This window comes from Alligator mississippiensis, chromosome 3 (assembly GCF_030867095.1).
Source record: "Alligator mississippiensis isolate rAllMis1 chromosome 3, rAllMis1, whole genome shotgun sequence".
Classification (NCBI taxonomy): Eukaryota; Metazoa; Chordata; order Crocodylia; family Alligatoridae; genus Alligator; species Alligator mississippiensis.
Window position 1 is genome coordinate 265,588,712 of NC_081826.1, and position 24,389 is coordinate 265,613,100.

General features: G+C 41.1%; 1 protein-coding gene across 6 annotated transcripts in view; it reads left to right on the plus strand.

Moving 5' to 3' along the window:
• PDE4D (phosphodiesterase 4D) overlaps nucleotides 1–24,389 on the plus strand; it is a 1,195,501-nt gene that overhangs the window by 953,957 nt on the left and 217,155 nt on the right. For all 6 annotated transcript variants that reach the window (XM_059725154.1, XM_014594068.3, XM_019495890.2 and 3 more), the window contains one exon: nucleotides 22,393–22,584. In XM_059725154.1, the coding sequence (XP_059581137.1) occupies nucleotides 22,393–22,584 (192 nt within the window). The remainder of the gene's footprint in view (nucleotides 1–22,392; nucleotides 22,585–24,389) is intronic.

Consider the following 24,389-nt stretch of genomic DNA (forward strand, 5'->3'; position numbering starts at 1 on the left):
AACTTACTCAGCAGGCCAATGACAGAGCTAGGAATAGAACCCAGGACCCTAGATTCCCAGTCCAAAGCTATGTCCATCTGACCATTTCTTGCCAAAAAGAAAAAAAAACATGACCACCTTCACTAGTTTAGATATGAATGTACTAACATCCCTTACCCAACTACACAGAGTTTGAGCCTTTTGAGGTACTCTTTTATTTCACCAGGCAGAGACTGTTCATGAATTCTTTTTCCACTATCATGTGCTAGGACTGGCTGCTGATTGTATATACATATAACTGGAATGGTTGTGTGTGTGTGGTTAAGGATGACTGTGATGCCTGCACATATGTATCTGCAAGAAATAGGCTTACAAGAGCTTTAGAGTTTTTGCTCAAGTTTTGCTGAAAAGATTATCAGAATAGCATTTTTACAGTTTGTAAAAGTGCACATTCTACTGGGAATCCTTCACAGGGACAAAATAACTGGATCACAGTGAAAGTAAAGTCTAAACAAAGCAAGCAGCAGGAATGTATTGTCATTGTTCCACTTTGTCCAGTACTTCTAGAAGCTGGCATTTCTCCATCTGCTTCTGTTGGATTGTGCCTTTTGTAAGTTTTCCAGAGTAATAAAATCACCTGCTTGGTGTCAGCAATTGTGGCGTGTTCTTTCCCAATTTTAGTAATGGCATCTGCATCAAGAATGAGACTGCGGGTATCAAGTTGCTAATCAACTTTCTTGAATAAATATAACCTATGTGCAATTATTTTGAAAAGTTGAGGTGGCTTGTTTAATTGAAGGGATGGATGCCTTCTCGTCTGAGTTGTTTCACTCTTTGTATATGCCTTTGTATTTGAATAAACCCTATTTGAATCTATTTTTATTCAAAAGATACCAAATCAACGAAAGGTTCTGATTCTGCTTCTCTTCCTCATATTTAACTGCATCTATGGTGCCTGGATTTCAGATTTTCACTGGGACAGTCCTATTTTAAACTCCTGTACTGACTGTCCTATTGGTTTGGTCAAATGACTATTTTTGTCTCATCTTCAGTAGGATACCTGCGATTACTGTTTAAAATAGGATTGTCCCCGTGAAAATAGAAATGTTTTGCTCCCCTCCCACTCTCCTCTCTAAGTGCTAGAGAGCAGATATCCTGTTTTCAAACTAGGAAAATATGGTTACCCCAGCAATATCATAGTCCCTTTTGGTTTTGGTAGATGACTTGCAGAGCAAGGTACAACTCACTTACCTCAGCAGAACAAATTAAAACTCAAGAATCGGGTCTGCGTGCTAGTGAATCAGTTCAGGGTTTCAGGGCCAGCTATAGAGTGGCATCAGAGCCTCTGTACAATTCTGTGGAAGTTGGGTAATGGCTGCTGGGTTTGCAGCCTCTGCCCTGCTCCTAAATCTTTGCTGTACATTAGAACTATGATTTTCATCTCTGATTGAGTTCCATGAGAAATTCAACAATCATCATCCCTCCATCCGACTATCTTTTGAATACTCCAGCACCAACATCTCCTTTTTAGAGACGATGATCAGCATCCAGAATGGTAAAATACAGACCATGTACATGTACAGACAAGAAACCCACAGACCAACATACATATCTGCACAGAACCAACAATCACCCTGAACACACCAAGAAAGCTGTGATATTATAAAGGCAGGCCCTCAGATACCACGGAATTTGCACTGAGGAGAACACCCAGTATCGCTACAACACTAATCTTAAAAAGGTTTTCACTCAACAAGGACACTCCTCCAGAGAGATAGATCACATGTTTGAAAGAGCCACCTGGATACCCCATGAAGAATTGCTGCAGTACAGGAGAAAACCCCCCATGAAAAACACATAGCTGGTTATGACATATCACCCCTCCCTCAAACCTATACGGAAAATCCTCAAACATTTGCAACCCCTACTAGAAGGAGACCCAATTCCCAAAGAGATCTTCCCAGAACCACCCATCTTAACCTTCAAATAAGCCCCGAACCTCGCTAACCTCATCACCAGAAGCAAACTTTCTACGGCCCAGAACACACCAAATGGATCCACACTATCCCATGACAAGAAATGCAAAACCTGCCAACACATCTCCACCACCCCCACCATTACTACACCCCACAACAAAGCCATCAGCATTCCTGGATCTTACAGCTGCACCTCCAGAAATGTAATATACCTCATCCAATGCACCAAATGCCCTGATGGAAAACACATAGGAGAAACCAAACAACAACTGCACAGCAGAATGAATGCACACCAGAAATCTCTTAAAGACAAAAATAAACAATTATTTGCGGGGGCACATTTTGCACAAGAAAACCACTCTCTCTTCAGACTTTCAAGTTCAAAGGGAACTTCAGAACACTTTTCAGAAACGAGCCTATGAACTCCACTTCATCAACCTGCTTGATACAAAAAACCATGGACTAAATATAGACATTGGATTTATGAAAAATTATAACCTGCCTGAATTCTGACTCCCTAGGTACCTCTCCACTATTTACCTGCTACATTCATCCCCCTTCTCTCCTCCCCACTGTCTCTCACCCACTGACTCCACAATTTACATCTTCACTGACTGCCTTTCTTGGATGCATACCAGCCTCTGGCCTATTTAGTATTCTTTCCACCCAGGAAGAGTGCACACCAACTGCAGATGATTTCTCAGCCTGACTAAAGATTTTTAAACCTGAAAACTTGCTACAAAATTTTTTTCCAACTATTTAAGTTGGTCTAATAAAAGAAAACAGATTCACCCAAAGAAACTTGTCTGCCTATGTCCTTAGACAAACACAGCTACAACGTACACCCCTTGATTGTTTTGCATGCATATGTGTATTTCAGACCTGAAGATGAATGTCTTGCAATTGAAAGCTTATTTAACTCTATCCTAACTATGCAGTTGGTCCAATAAAAGCTATCACCCTAAGAAATCCTTGCCTCTCTCATAAATCCTGGACCATCATGGCTATATCACACACTACTGTAAGCATTTTTATAAAGTGACAAAATGATTTGAATTGAGTAAAGCACTTTGGTATCAGCTTGGCATAAAGGGCAAGAGGTTGGTGCTATTCATTGTTGGGGGGCAAGGGGATTATTTTCTACTATCTCTGCTCATTCTTCATTGCTTTTTATTTCCCAGAATATTGTCATTTTGGCTATGTACAGACAGTCAAAAAGCCCGCGGTTGAATCAATTCAGTCTTCATAGGTTAGTCTGAGCAGTGTAGATTGAACCGATAAGCAAGTGAACAGACATTCACTTTTGATTCTGGAAATGCAGGCACATGCCTGTAGTGGCCCAGGCCAGAAGCTGGGGGTTGCTAGAGCATGCCTCCCTGCTCGTCTGGAGCAGACAGCTTGAGCCATGGCAAACTCACCCACTCTGTGAGGGGAGCTTTGCAGGGAAGGTGCAAAGCATCTTGGGATGCTGAAGGACTGTGAGTTAACTTGAATCTGGAGGGGATCTGGGATAGAAGTTCAATAAACTGATTTAACCTATATATGTAAAACTGATACTACATCCATCCAGATGTATCTTAAACTGGTTTGGGCCATTTTGAAAGTGATTTATGTGCACTGAACTTCTGTTGTGTTATTAATTTGAACTGGTTTTCAATCACTTGGCTTGTGTATAATAATTTCTGTCCCTAGTCTTACAAAATAGTGGATCAGTTTTGTTCCTATTTCAGTGCAAAGCTTTAAGTGTATTTCTGCTAATAAAATTAGTTTTAACAAATCCTTGTCATTCTCAGACTCCAATTTTCTTAATAAGTAAATGTGTAATTCTGTTGGTATAATTAACTGCATAATGTGAGAAGTTAGGGGAAATGTTAGCATTCTCTCAGGATCCCTTCCAAAGAAAGTGTAAAATGGTAGCTCTGTGGTTGCATTTTGCAATGGGGAAAAGAAGTGTGCTGCAGTTGCCGTGAGAAGATAGCAGCACCTAGTACTCTGTTTTATTTCATCTTGATTTCATCTGGGATTGGCTCTTGAAAATTTACAGACTTATGCTGCTGTATATAGTTCAGTAAATTAGGGTTGCTGAAGGCCTGTGGTAATTTTGCACTGATGATGCATTCCTCCTTTTGTTAATAATTGACATACTACATTTGTGGCTCTCTCTCTGTCAGCCTGGCCAGCTCTTTGTCAACTGCATCTGCAAGTTGTGGTTCTTTTAATAGTTAACAGAATTCGTGTAATCTATTTAGAAATGCAGGGGATTTAAATTAAAAATTGTTTAAATTATGCCTGAAGTAAAGATTTCAGAAAATAAAAATGTGTTAATTATCCTTATTAAATGCACAGTCAGTTGAATTTATATTATAAACAGAGTGAAATGCAGTCATGAAGCATATATCCTAACCACTAAAAAGCAAGTTTCCAACATTGCAATTGCAGGTTGAACCCTGTGGAGTCTATGAGTAACTCTGGTGAATAGTTACCATATTCTTATAAAGAACAGAGAAAATTTAAAACATATGATTACAAAAGAACCTTATTTGATATTTATTGATTGAATTCATTATTATAATGGTTCATGGCAAAGCATCTTGAACATGTACATAATTGTATACAAAGATTATATCAAAATGACTAATTAAGATTAAATAATCAAAACCGGGAAAATGCCACATTCTTTTAGCTTTGTTGTGCATATACATTGCATTACAGTCTCTTGTTCTGTGATCACCTATTATTTTTTAATATCAGAGCTATGTCTCATTCAGAGTCTGAAATAAATGGAACTCAATTGATGAATAGATATTCAATATTTTATTTTCTCCTCGCTGTTTGGTAGTATAGCCCCATACTACCTGCATACTCTCCACACCTTGTGCTGATAACAGAATTTAATTTTCTCATAGACTTTTCTATGGTGATTTTTGTGATCATATTGGAGTACTTCACAAACATCAATGCATTTCTTTTCACCAAACCCCTCTGAAATCAAGAGATAGTATCATCTCTTATAATTACAGATGGGGAGCAGAGACAGAGAAATTAAGTATCCATTAATATTGGCAAAGTATCCATTAATATTACGCTTTCAATTTGAGATGCCTGGCACCTGACTTTTCAGACTTCTTAACTTTAGCTTTATAGACTGCCTTATGTGTGCATCTCATCAACTGCAGCCACATTTCTGAATACCCAGCACTTTAAAATCTGAACCAAGTATTTCATGCTGGGCAGCCAGTAAAATACCACCTATGCAAAGTCTGGTTGTGAAAAATGGACTCACCCAGCAGCATGGAGGTACTCTGAGGCAGATATCTGCAAGGAAAAATAAGCCTAATTGGTCAGAATTTGGCAAATTTATAGACCTCTAAAAACAGTCTTGCAATGGATATGTTAGGCAATCTTAATAGGCAGTGCTACCATTCCACTAGCTATAAGAATAGGAAGGAAAAACAACCCCAGAACTAGAATTATAACTTGTAATTTGTATTGGACTAATTGCTAGAACTGTCATTTGTACAGGCCATTTATTAGTCAATGAGTGTGCTTCAAGGTCTCTCTGTTAGTATTTAAAGCCATACATAAAATACAGCATGAGCACCTGCGCTTGAGATACTCCAACTTTGGCACCCTTCCAAAACAAAGGCTCCTGACCTTTTTATTTTCCTTTTAAGGCTGTTGTTTGTGTATTGCAGGGCTGCAGCCAGGATCTCTAGAATCCAGGATAAGATGCAGACATGGGCCTGACTAGATTTAATAACAGCCTAGAAAGGTGATAGAGGTTGATAACAAGCACTGAGGGAAGAAGGTTGGGAGGGGATGAATCTTAACAGTGTATTAAAAATTATAATGGTAAGAAAATTTGATGGTTCCTCAATCAAGAGTTAATCATATGATGCTGAAAAAAAACACAGAAATGCTAAGGGTTTATACTTTTAAACAGTAAAACAAATATGCTCTAATTTAACTGATAAATAACACTAAAGCAATAAAAAAAGAAATTCTCTATAACTATGGTGGGGAGGGGGGGTGGAAAGCCTAATTCCCTTACTGAATAGGGAATGGAAAATAATAATGTTCAATGTAGAGAAGGCTAAAGTGTTTAATTCTAGTTTTACCTCAGCCATCATAAAAAGGCAATAGTCAGATGATGAGCACAGTTAGCATCAAGGATAGTGAGGTAGGTACTCAGCCTAGAAAAGGGAAACAAGTTAGAGATTACTTAGCTAAACTAGGTGTTTTCTAATCAACTGGGTCTGATGAAATTCATCTTAAAATACTCAAGGAATTGGCTGAAGTGCTTGTAGAGCCATTGGCTGTACAACTTTAATCATCTGTAGGGTTCAGGTGAAGTTCCAGGTTACTGTAAGGCTAAGTACAGACAGTCAAAAAGCCCAAGGCTGAATCAATTCAATCTTCACAGGTTAATCTAAGATGCATAGATTAAACTGATACGCAAGTGAACAGGCACTCGCTTTTGATTCTGGAAATGCAGTCACATGCCTGAAGTGGCTTAGGCCAGGAGCCAGGACACAGTAGAGCACACCTCCCTACTCGGCTGGAGCAGATAGCTTGGGCCAAGACTTGCCTGCCAATCCTGCAAGGGGGAAGGGTTTGCAGGGGAGGTGCAAAGCATCCTGGGGTGCTGAGGGACTGTGAGTTAACTTAAATCTGGGGGGGATCTGAGACAGAAGTCAGAGCCATCCCTTTTGGTGGTGAATTGGGGCAACCAAGCTTTGGGGGGCCCCCATGGACAGTGCCATACAGGCCCCATGGACAGCGCCATTGCACATGCCAAAGGCTCCACCACTCCATGCAGCTGCTGCATGCCACCAGCTTTGCGCTCCAGCTGTTTGCCCCCTCCCCCTGTTCCACGCTTCAGCTACTCATCACCCTTCTCCCCCACTGCTCCACACTCCAGTTGCTTGCCACCCCCCACACAGGTCCTGTACAGGCTGATATGCCCCAGGCCCCGCACACTCCTAGGGTCAGCTCTTGACAGAAGTTCAGTAAACCAATTTAACCTAAGTCTGTTAAGTCCATTCATCCAGGTATATCTTAAACTGGTTTTGGCCATTTTCAAAGTGGTTGTGTGCACTGAACTTCTGTTGTGTTACAGACTTGAACCAGTTTCTGATCACTTATACCAGTTTATGTGTAGTGTCTGCCCCTAGCTTAAAAGGGCAGATATAATGCCATTGTTAAGAAAGGGAAAAAGAAGAACTCAGGGAGTTACAGGAAGTCCAGTCAAACATTGATACTGAAGCATATCATCAAAACAGTTTATAAGTACCTGTCCTAGAGGCTAACAAGGTGATAAACAAAAGCCTATTTGGATTTAAGAACAAGTTATACCTACAATGTAATTCTCTTCTGTGACAAATTTATGACCCTTGGAAATTGGGGAGTGTAATGGATGGAATGTACACTGACTGTATTAAGGCTTTTAACACCATCTCCCACCAGGTTCTTAAGAAAAATGGTCTAAGTAAAGCTATTAAAAGGTAGGTGCATAATTCATTGGGAAGAGGTATCTAGTGGGATTACCTAGTGGTCTGTGCAGGTTCTGATACTGAGTGAGTGCCTAGAAAATAAGTGCCCAGCGTAGCCTTGGGGAATCCTCTTAAGTTTTCATTAGGCTGTGTTTGTTTTCAGGTACAATTGAAGGTGTTGGTTTAGGTCTTGTACAGCTAGAGGTAGTCAGCTTTCAAGTCAGGAAGAAGGCAGGTTGGAGGCGTACCTTACAGACTAACTAAATAAGATCTATATATATATACCACAGTCTTTTGTGAACTTGAGTTCATTTCATCAGATGGTCTTGTACATTAGAGAGTCTGCCTCTTTCCCTACATACCCATCTCATTTCATGGTTGACTCTGAAATAATTTAAAAGCAGCTCAGTAACTTCTGATAATAACTTCCAGAATTCAATGAATTCATGAACAGGAAGATGGCTGTTGTCAGTGCAGTTTCCTGGAATTTGGATTTTATTTCCCTAGCCTGCTTCCACAAAACTTAATTCTAATAATCTACAGATATATTAGGTTCACATTTACATTTGAGGTTTGGCATAAAAGGGGTGGCTGTGGAATGCATTAAGGTGGTATTTGGAGAGACTTCGGTTGGTGTTGGCCAATAGGTTTGCTATGTTGCTGTGCATTTTTATTAATTATAAAATAAATACAAACATTCCCCAAAAGCTTTTCTCTTACATTTATTAGAAATAAATCCAAAACGAGAGAGAAATAACACCACTTAGAACTACAAAACACTACAAATAATTTTATTACACACACAGCCATTTTTTAATGCATGTTATGCATGTTTCTTTACCACTTCAGTTTCCAAACTACTTAAAGTAATAATTTAAACTAACAGTAGTAATGAATATCAAATTAGGCAATCCTAGAATCATAGAGAAGTAGGGCTGGAAGGTAGGGGTGCACTGATAAACTTTTTTGGCCAATACTGATGGCCAATTATTAACTAGCCATATTGGACGATACCAATCCGATAGCAGATATGCAGCCTGGTAGCTTGGAGAGCAGCATCTGGCATATAAGTCTGTGGTGGGAAGGGGCGTGGGGAGGCAGATCGAGGCCCCCATGGTGAGGGAGGGAATGGGGCAAGGGCAGATACTGCCCAGCCAGAGTGGAAGGGCATGGGACGGAGCCGCAGGTGGCTTGTCCAGGGGGCATAGAGGGTGAGGAAGAGGGGTGGCTCCTTGCCATGAACAAACCCACCGGGGAAAGCATAGGGGCATGTGCCCCTCCTCCCCCCCAGATTTGTGTGAAGGGCGAAGTCGGGCTGCCCACTGCAAGCTCAGGGCCAGTGGCTGCACCAGCCTCTTCCCAGTGGAGGGGCTGGGCCAAGGCTGTGCTTGGGGCCGGCAGGAATGGGGTGGGTGGCATCAGCACTGGGAAGAGTAACTGTGGGGTTGGATACAGCCACCCCAAAATTTGCCATAACCCCAACTCCCATTGCCACCACCACCTGCTCTGCCCCCCCCCTTACCCTGAGTGCAGCTGTAGGCCAGCCCCCCTGCTTGGAAGAGGCCAGCACAGCCCCTGGCCCCAAGCCTGCAGTGGGCAGCTACCTTCATCCCACGCACAAATCCGGGGGGGGGCACATGCCTCCCATGTATCCCCCAGGGGTGTGCACACAGCAGAGAATTGCCTCCCCTCTTCACCCCCACACCCTCTGGATGAGCCACCCATTGTTCCATCGCGCACTCCACCCTGCCTCAGCTGGGCAGCACCTGCCCCAGCCCCATTCCTTTCCTCACTGTGGGGACCTTGATCTGCCCTTAGCACACCCATCTCCCCGCCTCCCAACTTACTGGCCAGATGCTGCTCTCTAATCTGCCAGGCTGCATTCCTGGCCATGTGCATGCGGTGGCTGCACACATGCACCCAGCATTTATCAGTGACACTATCACTGGTCAAAAAAAGCAAATTGCCAATAATGTAAATTTTCTTTTTATTGGTGCTGATCTGATATAGCCTGATATATCAGTGCACCTCTATTGGAAGTGTCCTTTAGAGATCATCTAGTCCATCTCCCTTCCTGAGGTAGAATCCTCCCTATCCAAACCATCTTACACAAATCCATTGTCTAACCTAGCAAAACTATACAGTTAACCCAGACCCAACACAAGACATAATGTCCTAATCTGCCACAGGTAAAGCAAGGGGACTATGGTAGCCAAATCTTTAGATGAATACTGCTGCTGCAGAAGTTGTTAAAATATACAGGGAAGGAGGGTCAAATATTCCCTCCTGGCCCTATGGAGTAACCAGCACACTGTAATGTTGTGAGGAAGAAGGAAGGATTATTCTTCAATAGATAGATCGGCAAAAAGTAATTCTCAAAATGTGATTCATGCAGAGATTACATGAAATAATGTGTGACAAATATTTGAAGGACATTTATTATGTACAACCTTTATAAAAGGCTTCTGGGTATAGATAACAAAGATACCTTTCACAAATTCAGTCCTGTCCTTCCTACAGATTTCCACTGTGAATCTTCACAAAATCAATCTCTGTGCCTCAGGCCCCTGTCATATGTTACAATTATGGTGCAATAAATTTGTCAATTATTTCATAAATAATAATGGTGCTACCCATTTATCTGATTTGTGATACCATTAAGTGGCAAACCAGTCACAAAGATATTCCATAAAATACATAGAACATCTTTTGTATGGCACCATAAATTAAATGTACAGCACTTCTGGAACCAGAGCTAAGCCAACCATCAGCTGATTGTCAGCCTGCCCCAGGCAACCTTGGTTTTGAAACCAGACCAGGGCTGGGGCTAAGAATCAGCTGGTTGTCTTCCTGGCCTTGCATAATCCCAGGTCTGGAACTGCTTCAGGACTGAGGGAAACCCTGGGTTTGGGACAGAGCTACCTGCCCAATCTGTGCATCAGACTGGCAGCAGCTCCACAGTTGCACAGTTGGGATCAGAAGAATTTTATGCCATATCCCAAACATTGTGCCTCCTGCCATTTACTTCTGGCACAGCAGGAGGCATGATGTTTAGGATGGGACATAAAATTCCTCCAATTCCAATGATGCCATTGTTTTAACATCTGTCAGGGGCTTTCTCTTTCCTGTCTGTAAATTGGAGATAATAAGGTTATTTAAATTATTAGGACAAAGAAAAGTACAAAAGTACTTAAAATAAATAAAACCCTGGACAGAGTTCTTTATTACAAACTCAAAATTAATATTTTATTCACTTTCATATGACAAATGCTAGAAATTATTGCATCTCATTGAAATTGTGGGGGGGGGGGGGTTGTTATTTGCTACCTTGCACTTTTATTATGCTGCAAAAAGAAAAGTGTTTTTGTAGACTATATATAAATGTCACACGGCAAAGAGGAGATGATCTTCATCCCTATTATTTTGGTATGGTGATATCTGGAATTCAGCTTTTACTTCTTGTGCACCACATTGCTAGAAAGTTGTACGCAAATTGTTCACAAAATATTAAAAATGAGCCGTGGGTAGAAAAATTCACTAGGAAGAAAGAATGAAAGAACATAAAAATGAACATAGAAACAACAGCATGAACATTAGAATTAATCTAATAAAGTGTATAAATATTTTAAAGGGTTACTACAAAAGATAGATGATATATGGAGGTATACCTAAGACAACTTAAAGAAAAGAGCATTTTTTAGTTTAAATATCAGGAACATCTTGACAGTGTGATAGCTAAATCTATGGAGTGGTGTCCCTAGATGGTAAAGTCTGACTGCCTGTGATATTTGGAATAAGTGATCAAACACTTGAAAATCTATTTGAAGGAGACTGACTAGATAGTCTAAGAAGCTTCTTTGCCATTTTAATGCAGCTTTAATAGTTAAGATACTATAAGAAAAACATCTTAAATATTTAGAGGTGGATTATTGTCAAACATAATTGGGTAGCCTTATTTTTATGATTCTCTTAATTTCAGTCCATTTTTCTAGGTAAATATATCATCATCCCATGATGTCCTAGTATTTTTCCCTTGTGCATGGTATTTTATCATATAGAATGCTTCCAAAGACAGTGGGCCTTTGTCCATTCCACAAAATTGCAAAAAGCAGCTTAAATGCCCTTTTGCACCACTTTAATGGCGTTGCTATTTGCACATTCAGTGACGTATTTTGCTTTAATGGCATTGGTCTTTGCACACTCAACACATATTCTGCTTTAAATGATTTTGGTATGTAGCAAGATAAAACATCTCTGAGGTGTTTTAGTTTGCTACCTAACAAAATGCAATGGTGCACAGGGAGCTGGAAGCTGACATGCTCGGGGCTTGGTGGGCCCTCACATAGCTGTGGGCCCTGGCTGTGGGACCTGGTGGGAGCCCATGCAGGCAGGCTCCACTGACGAAGAAAAAAATAAATTAAAAAAATCAGTGAGCCTGATCTGGTCTTTTTTCTCCTTGGAGCCTGCCTGCCTGTGCTGTGCGGGGGCCCAGTGTTTCCCTTGCCAGCTGCGGTGGGGGGTGGGGTGGGGCAGTGCTTCCCTCCACAGCTGTGGTGGGCCCCCAGGACCACCTGGCCAGGTGCTGCCTGGGGGCCCCTCACGCAGCTCAGGGACCGCTTGGCCCACTGGCAGCTCCCCCATCTCTGCCGAAGAGGCAGGTAAGGATTGGGCCCCCACCCTTGTGTACATGCCATGGGAGTTAGTTTAGTTTAATTCTCCCTAAACTTAAGCAGTGTTTTTAAAAACCCACTGTTTCAATTTAGGGAGAACTAAACCAAATTAAACTCCCATGGTATGTACAAGCAGTCAGTGATACCAAAGTAAACATAATTTCAGGTGCTAAAACAAAGACATTGCAGCCAATGACAAATTTTCATATATTTTCAGCTGGAATTCCTCCCATCCACCCCTTCCATCACTTCTAAAAATAGATTTAATTATAAGGGTGGTTTACTGAATTGTTTGAATAATAGAAATCCAAAGTCACAACAAGATTGTTGACTTGAATTCTCTAATCTTACATGAAGAAAAAAATTCAAATTTAGGCTTCTTATCAATATTCCTTTATTATAAAACATATAGTACAATCCCTTCAACAAAGTTCAAGTATTCATGATGTTTCACTATGGAGAGCATATGGATTATTCTCAGAGATATTTGTTGCAAGAGCAGGGCAGTGGAATAAAATATTCTTTACTGAAATTCCTGTGAAAAATTTTCTCTAACGTATTTCCATCACCTCCATATCATATTTCTTACTGGTACAAAGGAAACAGAAAACTGTTACAGCGAGCCTCTGGGCACTTGTCTATGTAAAAGAATCGTACTAAAGAAACCCAAAGAGTTAGTGTCTCTATAGGAAGTTCAGTTCAGATAACAAGCTATTCTGTGAAGCCATTCAAGAACTTCTAAGATTTTTTTTAATTCCTGAAGAAGCTAGATTAACCAATTTTAACACCTGAAGTCCTGGTGTGAGTCAATGGGAAAAGCTAGCTGTAGAAGACTTCTAATGAAGAGAAATAAACTAGATTTTTATCTCTGTTGCTGAGTGGCCTTTGCATGGCTCTTTCCAGGTTATAAAGACCAGGATAAAAAGTCAATTTTCAGGCTCCAGGATTTTAATGTCAGAGTAATTAATCAGAATGCAAGTAGGCCAAATAAATGTTACTTGTGCATACTCCAGTGTTTAAGGTTGATATTTAAAGTTTCTTCAAAATTCAGTATTTTCACAAAGGAACCCAATTTTAATATGCGCATGTTAATTTGAACAAGACTTTAGATGAATACAGGGAGGCTGTTTTGGCTGCTTTGCTCTTCATGTCTTCATAGAACTCTGAATTTGCATTCACTGAGGAAATCAAGGCAGAAGTTAGTCATGGCTGTCTGAAATATTTCAATAAAAAAGAAGCTCATGCTAATAGTCAACTTCTGTTTTTTTCTTGAAAGAAAAGCTGTTTTCCTTCATTTCTCACACAATTTGTAATACATCCTTTGGGACAATGACCAACTTTGTTGAAATGCCTTTTGCTGACACAGTGTCACATGAGTCTTTATACATTATTTGAATAATTGAGCCATAATACTTGGCATGGTTTCCATATCAGCTGAACTAGTATATCCTGATGAAATAATTTCCATCTAAAGCAGAGCAAATTCAAAGGCTGTGCTATCTAAGAACAGATTGTGATCAGCCCCTGTGTGATTGGGTTACATACCAACCTACAACACGCATACTTTGGATAGCCCCGACAAGCTCTGAGCACAAAAGCAGGCCAGTAGGACAGATCACCAATTCCTGCCCAGGTCAACTGTTCAAAACCTAGTGAGGAAATTGAGGCCTTTTCCTTTCTACACTGTAGCAAAAAGATGTAAACAGTACACTCAATTTAGTCCTATAAATGCTGCTGGATACAGCAAAGAATCAGGCCCTGGGTTTCTAACTAGTCATGATTACTTCTTCCAGTCTGACTATCTGACTGAGATATGGCAAGTTTATTTGATCTGGCAAGTTATTTTTATGGTGAGTTTGAGAAAAAAAAAATGTTCTACTATTTTCCAGAACCAAAAAACATTTCTCCCCTTACCAAAAAAAAATACAATTTCTGATTTTTGGACTAGTTCTAAATTTGAAAGTTGGCCTGGGATTGGTATCTGAGACATGCATATTATTGTAATAGAAACTAGCTGTGATGTGTAAAAAGCATTAGGAATTTCAAAACATACTTGACATATTTACAGAATCAGTTCTGCTTATACCTAGCTTCAGACATTTTGTTGGCTGTGTTATGCCTTCTCCTGTGATTGAAGATACATGGGACAATAGCAGTTTCCTTTCTTAGGAGAAAGGCATGCATGAACTAGCATCAGAGTTCCTGCCTAACTTCTGTCTCAAATTGTACAATAAAGAATGCTTAGGGTGTCTAGAAAAATAACTGTACACAGAGGATTTTCTTTTCTAAGAACATTAGGGAATTCACACAAACATGACACTTCTTTAAAAAAAATAACTAGGTTGTTAAGCATTTGCCCAGAAAAAAAATTACAAAGTAAAAGTCACCCACTCAATCTTAATTCTGTCCTCTTGTGAGCATGCATTATGATACAGGTTTTAATACATAACTGTATATAATTTTTGACACAGGATATCTGCTTTACTTTTTCATGCATTGGACTGAGGAATAAGTAGAGCTGAGCAAAGATTTGATCTGCAGCATGAGAACAGAGAAAAGCTATATTGTGTTGCAAGTGAGGCAGGGTTTCCCTGAAAGGGAAAGAATTCATTGAACTAGGATCCAGGAGATTTAGGTCATTTCCTGCCGCTACCACAGACTTCCTATGAGACCTTGAACAAAACATTTAATCTTCCTGAACATTGCATGGGGTAATAGTACTTCCTTCCCTGAAAGCATGTTGTGAGGATCACAGCTTTAATGTGTATGAGACATGTGCTTACTGTGCACTGTAAGAGAGTTCTTGACTACTTTTGACTAGGTACAGATAGTCGAAACCCCCAAGGCTGAATCAATTCAGTCTTTGCAGGTTAGTCTGAACTGCACAAATTAAATTGAAACAGAAGTGAATAGACATTTACCTTTGATTGAGGAAATGCAGCCACATACCTGCAGTGGCTTAGGGATGCTAGAGCATGGCTCTCTGACTATGTGTTCACTTCCTTTTCCTGCTGCCCCTGAGGTCTCTATGATTTGCAGTCCAGAATTACATCAGCAGGGCTCTACAGGGTTGCAGCCAGCAGCAAGTTTGAGTGGGGGAAGGGGTGTTTAATGTCCCTCCCTGGCCCCAGCTGGGGTTTGCCTGTGGGGTGTGGGCAGTCCCCCTCTGTAGACTGGGCTGCATCCCCAGCCAGGCTTGCCTCCCCTACTCTCCACCCCCTTGTTAGCCAGCCCTTACTGCTCCAGCTAGGGAGTAGAGGGGTGGGCCAGCCCTGCTCTCTGAAGCAGACAGAACTGCCCAGACCAGGGCTGGAAAGCGTGCTGGGGGACAGTGATTTAACTTGAACTAGAAAGGGATCTAGGACAGGAGTTACATAAACTGGTTTGCACCAAATCAGTTAAGTCTGATACTACGTTCGACCAGGCTTATGTTAAACTAGTTTCAGCCATTTTGAAACTGGTTTATGTGCACTGAGCTTATGTTCTGTTGCAGATTTAAACCAGTTTCTGATCACTTAAACTAGTTTATGTGTAATTTCTGTCCTGAACCTTTATGACTTTTTGTTAGTTTTAGGTTTAGGCAGCATGCAGTGATTAAGACATGGGGGACACATTGGATGTGAAAAAGCAAAGAAACCCTGATCATTTGTCTGATTTACTGAGCCTCATCTTTGAACATTAAATGAGGCACAATTTAGTGCAGATTATTGCCCCTCGTGTCTAAAATGATTAATAGGTCTGTCATTCCTATTCTACGTGTGTGTGTGGGAATGAATTAATTTAAATATTTTTAAAATGTGAACTCTTGAGTGGTGAAAACTGAAATCCTTCCTTCTCTAGTGCACAAAGGTATATGCGATCTCATCATATGAAGCTTTGTCAAAATGCATACCATAAGTGGCAGAGTTTACACTGGCATTTCTTAACTCTTTTGGGGCTTAATTTCTCTAGCCTAGGTATTATGGTGTATAATTCATTCCACACTGAATTCTGTAACTTAAAATGACCACCTTGTCACTTACCAGTGCAAAGTAACTGTATACTAATAGAAACCCACAGTGACGGATTCACAGTGGTTGAAATTTGTGTAAGCAGTGCATCTTTCTTGTGACAATATGCACCTTTCTACCCTCCCTTTCTGGGGCTATAATGTGTGCTAAACAGGAGGATCTGTATATCAGCTGAGTTCCAAAAAATCTAGTTCTTCACTGGAGCAAGTCTACTGAAAGGAAGTAGCAGAATAGCAACTCTAAAGTCAGTTCCAGGCTGCAGGATGAAGATTCAAGAGCCCAAACTGCCCCTCTCCATTGCACATCTGACTTGTTTCCCTCAAATACAGCATTAATCCATATTTTTAATGAAATACTTAGATAAGAGAGAGATGCTAGGCATTCTGTGCAAACTCAACAGCTGGTTAATATACCAAGAGCCTTTTTCACTTTTGATACCCATGTGGTGGGCCCAGTAAGGCAGCACAAATAAAACTCCAACTTTTTTGCAAACGGAAACATCTCTTTGGCCTCATCCATAGTTGTATATATCCAGAAATGCAGGTTATTGTCCCTCATGACTAAAATAATTTAGTGACAGCTCTGTCATTTCTATTCAACTTATGTATTTTAAAATGTTAAATACTTTTAAAACATAAACTTTTGTTCAGCGAAGGGCAAAATCTTCTGCAGTAAAGTACAATTTAACCTGGGAGAAAAAGATAAGTGAAAAATTCACACCATCTGCCAGGGTGAACAGTTAAATAATGCAAAACAAATTAAGAAAACTTAAACTGACATTAACCCCAAATACTGTCTTAATCCATTAACCCCAAATACTGTCTTAATCTAATAAAATATCCTGTGTTAATTTAACTAATTCTATGGTTGAGGAGACCTGCACAAAAGGCTGTTTTTCATATATAAAAGCCCCTGGCCCTTTTACTCCAAAGTAAATTATTTGTATATACATGAACTAAATAAAGTGCCTCACTTCTAAAATCTGCCCAATACCTGCACACAGATCAGCAGGACCTGCTGGTGAATAGCACATCTGAAATGTCAATTAGCAAGTCTTGAGAATTTTGGGCGTTATCTTATAAGCAAAGGGTATGTATTGTGCTTTATTGTCATCATAATAGGTAGCTTTCATAAAGCACCTTTCATCAGTAGACATCAAAGCATTTTACCAAGGGATCAGGATCATTATCCCCATTTTACAGAAGTAACTGAAACAAAGAGGGCAGCAGTGACTTGCCCAGGCTCCCCAAGCAGGCTAATGGTGAAGTTGGGACTAGAACCTCAGTTCCTGAAGTCCCAGTCCAGGGCTCTTTCCAGTACTCTAACATACTACTTAGTGAATATATATTTCCTGCTCCCCAAAGGTGCCATTCTAAATATTCAAGCAGAAATTGGATTTCTGATTTTTTGCTTTATTGAGGAGAAGTAAATAGAGTTTGTTTGTTTGTTCTTTTTTAAAGCAGTAAAGTGCCATGTCATGTCCTTACATGTAGGACAAATGGGTGGGAGAGTGTTTGGTGAATATTAGCCAGGCTACTTTGCCAGATATCAGGAGTACTTAAAGAAATGAATGTAGTTTATGAATATTAGCCAGGCTACTTTGCTAGATATCAGGAGTACTTAAAGAAATGAAAGTATTTTATGGGAAAGCAAAATAGATGTACAATGTAAGCAAACTCCGGGGCACTGGGCAGAGATGTAAGTAGAACCAAATGGAAGGAGTGTTTTAAATGAGTGAGCTGACTCTGGATGGAGGACGGAGCCGATCCATTAATTTCTGAAGGTAACCAAAAATAACAAGCTGGATAATCATGAGCCCTTAAGTGCTACACTTTATTTCTCAAATTATAGTATTCTGCTAATTTGAGATTCAGAAAGTCTCTGAGGCCCACAATGACAGGGTGTCTAAGGACACAGGAAAAGGACTCACATGTGAGTGAAAGAAACTTTAATTTAAAGAAATAGCTTAGAAATGTGCATTTTATTACTGACTACTTAACCAATGCACTGTTCAGAAAGCATCTCTTCATCTTGGATCCACTTCGAACACTGACGTGTTGAATATTGTTAGAGAAGGTTTGTTTTCCTTTTCTAATTTCAACCATTTGTGATAGATGGAATATATGACGGTGAGAGATTCCAATGAAATCCAGCTAAAGTACAACAGACTGCCTGACAATCAAGGAGGAATGACTAAAGAAAAGATTAAATAAAACGTTCAAACTAAAACCATGAATTCATCCTTTCCCAGGCAGTGCATAACCATGTCTGGAAAAGTAATAGCTGCTTTTTGGATGGTTTATTTAAAAAGCAAAAAGAAAATGAAAATGAAATCACCCCATGAAACACCAACTCTTCTGACTTTATAAGCTACTAGCAATGGTAGATGGTAGTTACAAATAAATTACCTCTGGTAATGAAGCAGTTACCTGCTATTGCACGCGTGCAAAGCTGAATGTAATCTAACATGGAACATGGTTTCCTCAACTATGGGTATATATATTTAACTGAGTTATGATATGTGTTTTCTCTAAGCATGGTTCTCTAAAAAGTTCCTTATTTAAGAAATTGTATCTTTACAAACTAGCATAATGTATTTTGGATATTACCATCTCCTTTCTCTGCATATAAACCTCTGTAGTGGATCATCAATTACTCTACTCACTTTCCACTCCCAAGTGCCTCTTTTCTTTCCTGGCTGCCTGCTTGGAAAGGATGGAGAGATCAAGCTGGACACAATTATTTCATTCATTCTTGACATTTGTCAGATGTTTGAACTGACCTCCTTTATCAAGTTCACCACCACAGACATTAATAACATTCTTTTAGAATTAACTTTTAGTTTCCAATATTTGTATGTCAGCAGGGTTACAAGAGATGTATAATGTAGCAGCTCCCAAGGTATCCTAAATACCTTTCCTGTTACATAACTCTGGAACTAAAATTGCTTATTTGATTTAGAGGCACAAATAGTTAGGATTACAAGAATCGCTCACATTTATCTGGGGCTGGCTAGAAGACTATGCTGTCACCTATCAGACACAGACCTGAGATGCCTGTCCACACATACGTGACCTTTAGGCTAGATTATTACACCTCATTAAATCTCAAAATTTAGCAACAGGCTCCAAAAAAACTCCCTTTGGTACAGAATGCAGCTGTCAGGTTGCTAGGCAGCCCAGGTTGCTATGAACGCATCCTCCCGGTGCTTACATTCTGTACTCATTTCCCATTGTTACAGAGTCCAGTTCAAGGTCTTTGTTCTAATTTTCCAAGCTCTTTGTGGAATTAGCTTTTCATGTAACTAGAGCTATCACTTCTTCTATGGCCATGGCTTCCTATGACACCATGTTCCCTGGAAACAGTGAAATGATTTACCAATAGTATTCATAAAACAGGAGTAGGCAGATTTTTCACAGGACCTGAATCTAGACAATGGAACTCAGTAAAGCAAGAGATCAGGACGGTTACAAATCATTCTATGCTTGGCAGAGTGCAGAGCTCATTTCTTTGACTTAACTTTATAGCAACAAGTACCCCAGTACATAAATGCACACAGACACTGCCCTGGGGCATGTCCACACATGCAGGAACATGAACTTGTAGCAGTTCAATTAGCAGCAGCACAAATTTGTATTGGAGATATGTGCCTTAGCACATGTGCCTGAATATACACTTTGGTGTGGGGAAAATTGTGCCACTTGGGCCAAACTGACCATGCCCAGCTCCTCCCTGATCTTCAGCCCCAGCAGTATAAAAAGTTGCCCTGGTGAGCAACTCAGGGAGCTTCTGAGGCTCAGCCTGTTCCTATCTGGGTACACTACCCCTTGTGCCAGCTAGACTGCTATAGCAGTGCTAACCTAGAATGGCCTCTATATCCTCTATGCACTGCAGCAGTTTAGCAGTGGGGGCTGCCATCTGGCTGTGACTTGTTGCCATTTGCGACAGCATCCGCTCCATTGGACCTGCAGCCCCATGGCTGTGTGCCTGCCAGACCCAGATGGGGACCGCACAGCCACCTAGGCTGTGGTATGGGCACTGCAGCAGAGCCTCCTACACCTCTGGACCAGCTGCTAGTGGGCCATGGCTGCACAGTTGGCCTTTGTGCAGCACTGCTATCATGTCTTCTGGTGGCCACACTCTACCATCAGGGAAGCTTTCGCGCGGAAGATATGCTCATTGCGGTGGCCAATTTTGAACTGTCGAAACATGTCCTTCTGGCCCCAAATATCCAGGAGGGTCAGCCACCTCATCTGCCCTCCAGCTGGGTCCCTGGTGCTGGCCCTGGGCTGGCTCCTCTGCCTGGGTCTCCAGCAGAGATCCTAGTGTTCCCTGTTTAAAAATGGCAAATTCTCTGATAACCCCACCCCAAATTATCTCATTAAAATACCAAAAATCCATGTTCTTCTGTAATTAAAATGAAACACCACTACATATATAGAGAGATCAGTTGGGCAATGTTTTATTGATATATTTACAATTTTAAAGCAATTTGGAAGCCTACCAGTATCACTAGCATCATCATAAAATTAATTCTAAATATTTATACACTTTGCATTTGCTTTTGGTTTTTTTTATCATAGAAAGATCAGAGCTGCCCCTGCCCCATTCACTCACCAGGATTTAGGGTGCTGAGCAGAACTGATATCCTAGTGTCCTGTCCATGCCCTTGCCCCTCACTCTCAACCCACAGCCCCCTCCCCTCCAGTGCCCCTCACTCTTGACCTGAAGCCCCTCTCTGCCCCAACTAGCTCCCTCCCAGCAGCAGCTCTGTCCCAATACCAGGATATGAGTCCAGTTGCAACTGTCCCACTAGCTGCTTTATGGCTCTGAGCAGTGCCAGCCCTTATTCTTCAGCTCTCTGCACCTGTGCCCAAGCCCCAGCAATCCCCATGCCATTCCTGCGAAGCCTTTAACTGGGGCTCAGGGACTGGGCTGGGCAAGCCCCTTTCATTTCAGGCCAGCCTCCCCCTGCACAGGATGCTTTAGCAGGGGCTCTAAGCTCTGGTGACTTCTCCTACCCAGAGCATACGCCCATCCCCAAAACCCATCTCTCTCTCTCATACACACACCCCTACTGCCACCTCCACCACTACCCCCAGCCCATCACACCCCCCAAGTGGTTCCTGGAACTAGGAGCCTCCCCAGGCTGGGCCACATGTCCTAGCACTGGTGTGGGCATGGGGTGTGGCTGCAGTGTGGCAGTTGCGGGTGGGTATGTAAGTGGGAGTGGTTTGGGGGGGCTGGATTGGTAGACACTATGTGGGAAGGGTGGGTCCCCCACCTGCCCCCCCCACTATGGCACACAGCCCCCCCTCTGCAGCAGCAGCAGCAGCCAGTCAGGCTGTCAGGGCACTCGTGGCCCGCCTCTGGCAGAGACCCCTGGCAGTGCATGGTGCTGCCTGAGACCTAGGGGTTTCATATGGCACATAGTGCTGGCCTGGCAGCATGCTGAGGCAGGGTGCTGGAGCACCAGAGGCATTCAGCAGCCATAAAGATGCTCTGGCCAGGTTCTAGAGCTTCTTTTTGGAGGACCAAGCCTCCAGTTGCCTCAGGGGATTCTCCAGGAGCTTGAAATGTGCTGATTTTTTTCAGGTTTTGGTTTTTTTTTGATACTGGGATTTCCCAGTATCAAATGTACAGTGCATGCTGCATTTTTTTGCTCCTAGCATGCCTCCTGTGGCATCTCCAACTCATGAGATGCCACAACAAGCACATGCTCGCTCATCTGGATGTGGCCCTAAAGTCTAGTCAAGCATCCAACTCTTAGCAGCTGAAAAAAGGGGGGGGGAGGGGGGCAATTGTTGTTTCAATATTGGAGTAGTGCTCACATATCACTGTGATGGGTCCCTGATATCAGAGAAGCAGGAGTCATCAGGTGTGTGGTGGGAGGGAGATCAAGGGGAGAAGGTCAGGAAAGGTGAAGACTAGTGAGAGGAACAGGGAGACAGCATACTTCTCAACTGTGAAGGTACACATATTGAGTTCCTAAGCGCAAAGTAGAGACATCATGTCCTGAAAAGAACGTAGCCTTTAGTAAGCCTTAATAGTATTTTTTTCTCTTTCTCCCTCAAAAATCTCTCCCCCCATTTTGCCTTTCTTGCATATCAGCACTTATCAGTGGAGTTGACCAGTTCTAGATTTTCTGCTGTAACAAGAGGTATCAGCTAGTGAAATTTTGTGATAGGTTCTTATAGCTGTAATTGTTATTTATATAAAACTCCTAGACCTGTAGCATAAATCTTTTTCTTCCCCTTTCTTACAGTTTTGATGTAGACAATGGCACGTCATCGGGACGGAGTCCCTTGGATCCCATGACGAGCCCTGGGTCAGGGCTAATTCTCCAGGCAAACTTTGTCCACAGTCAACGGAGGGAGTCCTTCCTCTACCGGTCAGATAGTGACTATGACCTTTCTCCAAAGTCCATGTCCAGGAACTCCTCCATTGCCAGTGACATGTAAGTGTTTACAAAAAATGTCAGCCAATGTTTTATCTTGTGTTAACCACAAGCCCAAAGAAAATGGTTTGTTACGTAGTTGCAATCCTAAATCCCCTTCTGAACTGAAACACAACATGTACTAATACTGCTGAAGTTTATATGTACTTTGTCATGTTGTAGTGTGAGGACATAGCAGAGAATACTTAATATTGTATGCACTTGCTTAATATTGTCAGTGTCATTTTAAAATAACCAAGGTAAATGTATCAAACCAACCCAGGAACTCTGATGTCTAAATTATATGTTTATTTTTAGAATGCCATCTCAGTTGCTGAATATGCTACTTTTTTAGTGTTCTGTTTGTTTGTTTTTTGTTTTTTTTAAACAACTTTATGTGGCTTCTTAGCCAAAGGATATTCTTACTGGGGCTCTCAATCCTGAATTACCTGTGATAATTCACGTGCACTGGATTTGCATGTGGCCTGCAGCAAGTGGAACAAGGCACCGGAGAATTTATTCATTTTTCTCTTCTATTTAAGCAAGAACTATTTTGACAGGGTTAATCACTTGGCACATAAAATATAATAAGTTGCCATTTCCTAGAAAAATATCTATTTGATAATGTAACATACTGGTCAGAGGGGTAAACGTTGGGAAGAAAGTACCCTCACGTTGAATTGTATTGTTTGTTTTCTTTTTCTAGCAGCCCCATTCATTCCAATGGGAAGATGTTTCTCTTCTAAAGTTCTTTTGAGTCTGACTGAAATGATTCAGCAGTTTCCAGGGGGGCAGAATTCCATCAGAGACAAGAAATCACTCCAACTTTCCCTTGGATTTAGTAGTAGAATTTTAACAAAGATCTTGTCTGTCTCCTCAGTGCTTTTAACTTTTAACATCTGCTAATGGGGTAATGCTGCAAATACTTCTAGATACAAATCCGTGTTTCTCACATGAAGTGAAATATAAGACACTGAAAATACATGTAACCTTCTGGCTGCTGCTCATTTTTAAATGAAATTAATTTCAATTTTTGAAAATGAAAAATGGCTAAATGATTTTTTCCAACTTTCATTGCTGAGTAAGTGTTTATGATTAAATTATAAACTTCTAAAACAGACTGTCAGGCTTGCAGAGTTTCCAAGTGAATAATGAAGTGAAACATAAAAACAACAGACCTCAATACAAATGTTAAGATTAATCTTATAAAAATTAATAAAAATCCACTGAGTCTCCTGATTTAGAAGTAACAAAACAAAATGTACAGAATCAGTCATCAGGATACGGGGTGCTATATTTCCCAGTAGCAAGTGAGAATTCAAATGGTATTCCACTGCAGCAATTAGGAATTTGGGACCACTATTTGCTGCCCATGCATCAGATATTGTTTTGTCCCCCACTACCTCCCCCACTTACTTTCCCAATAGTATTTTTTGCTACTTAGGTCATTGTGAGTGAAATATATCTATATGCATGGATCCAGCATAAACCCTATCCACAACTGAAGCCCTGCAGATTTAAACACTATGTTGGCTTTGTGCAGGGGTGAATTCTAGCCTATGTGAGCAATCTGAAACTACAAATTAGTGAGACATGACCTCTCCTGCCTTGCCTGATTGGGATGTGAAAACACATTGCGTTTGCACATATAGAATGCCCAGTTGAAAAACAAAAGACTTCAGTGTGTAAAGGTTTTCTCGATCTTGCTTTAGGTGCTTATATCTAACACTGAAATATGACAAGACCTGCTCCTCAGCTGCATAAACTCATTAAGTACTTCTTTTTTTTGACCCAAAATTTCATTATGCACCTGCAATTCTGCCTAT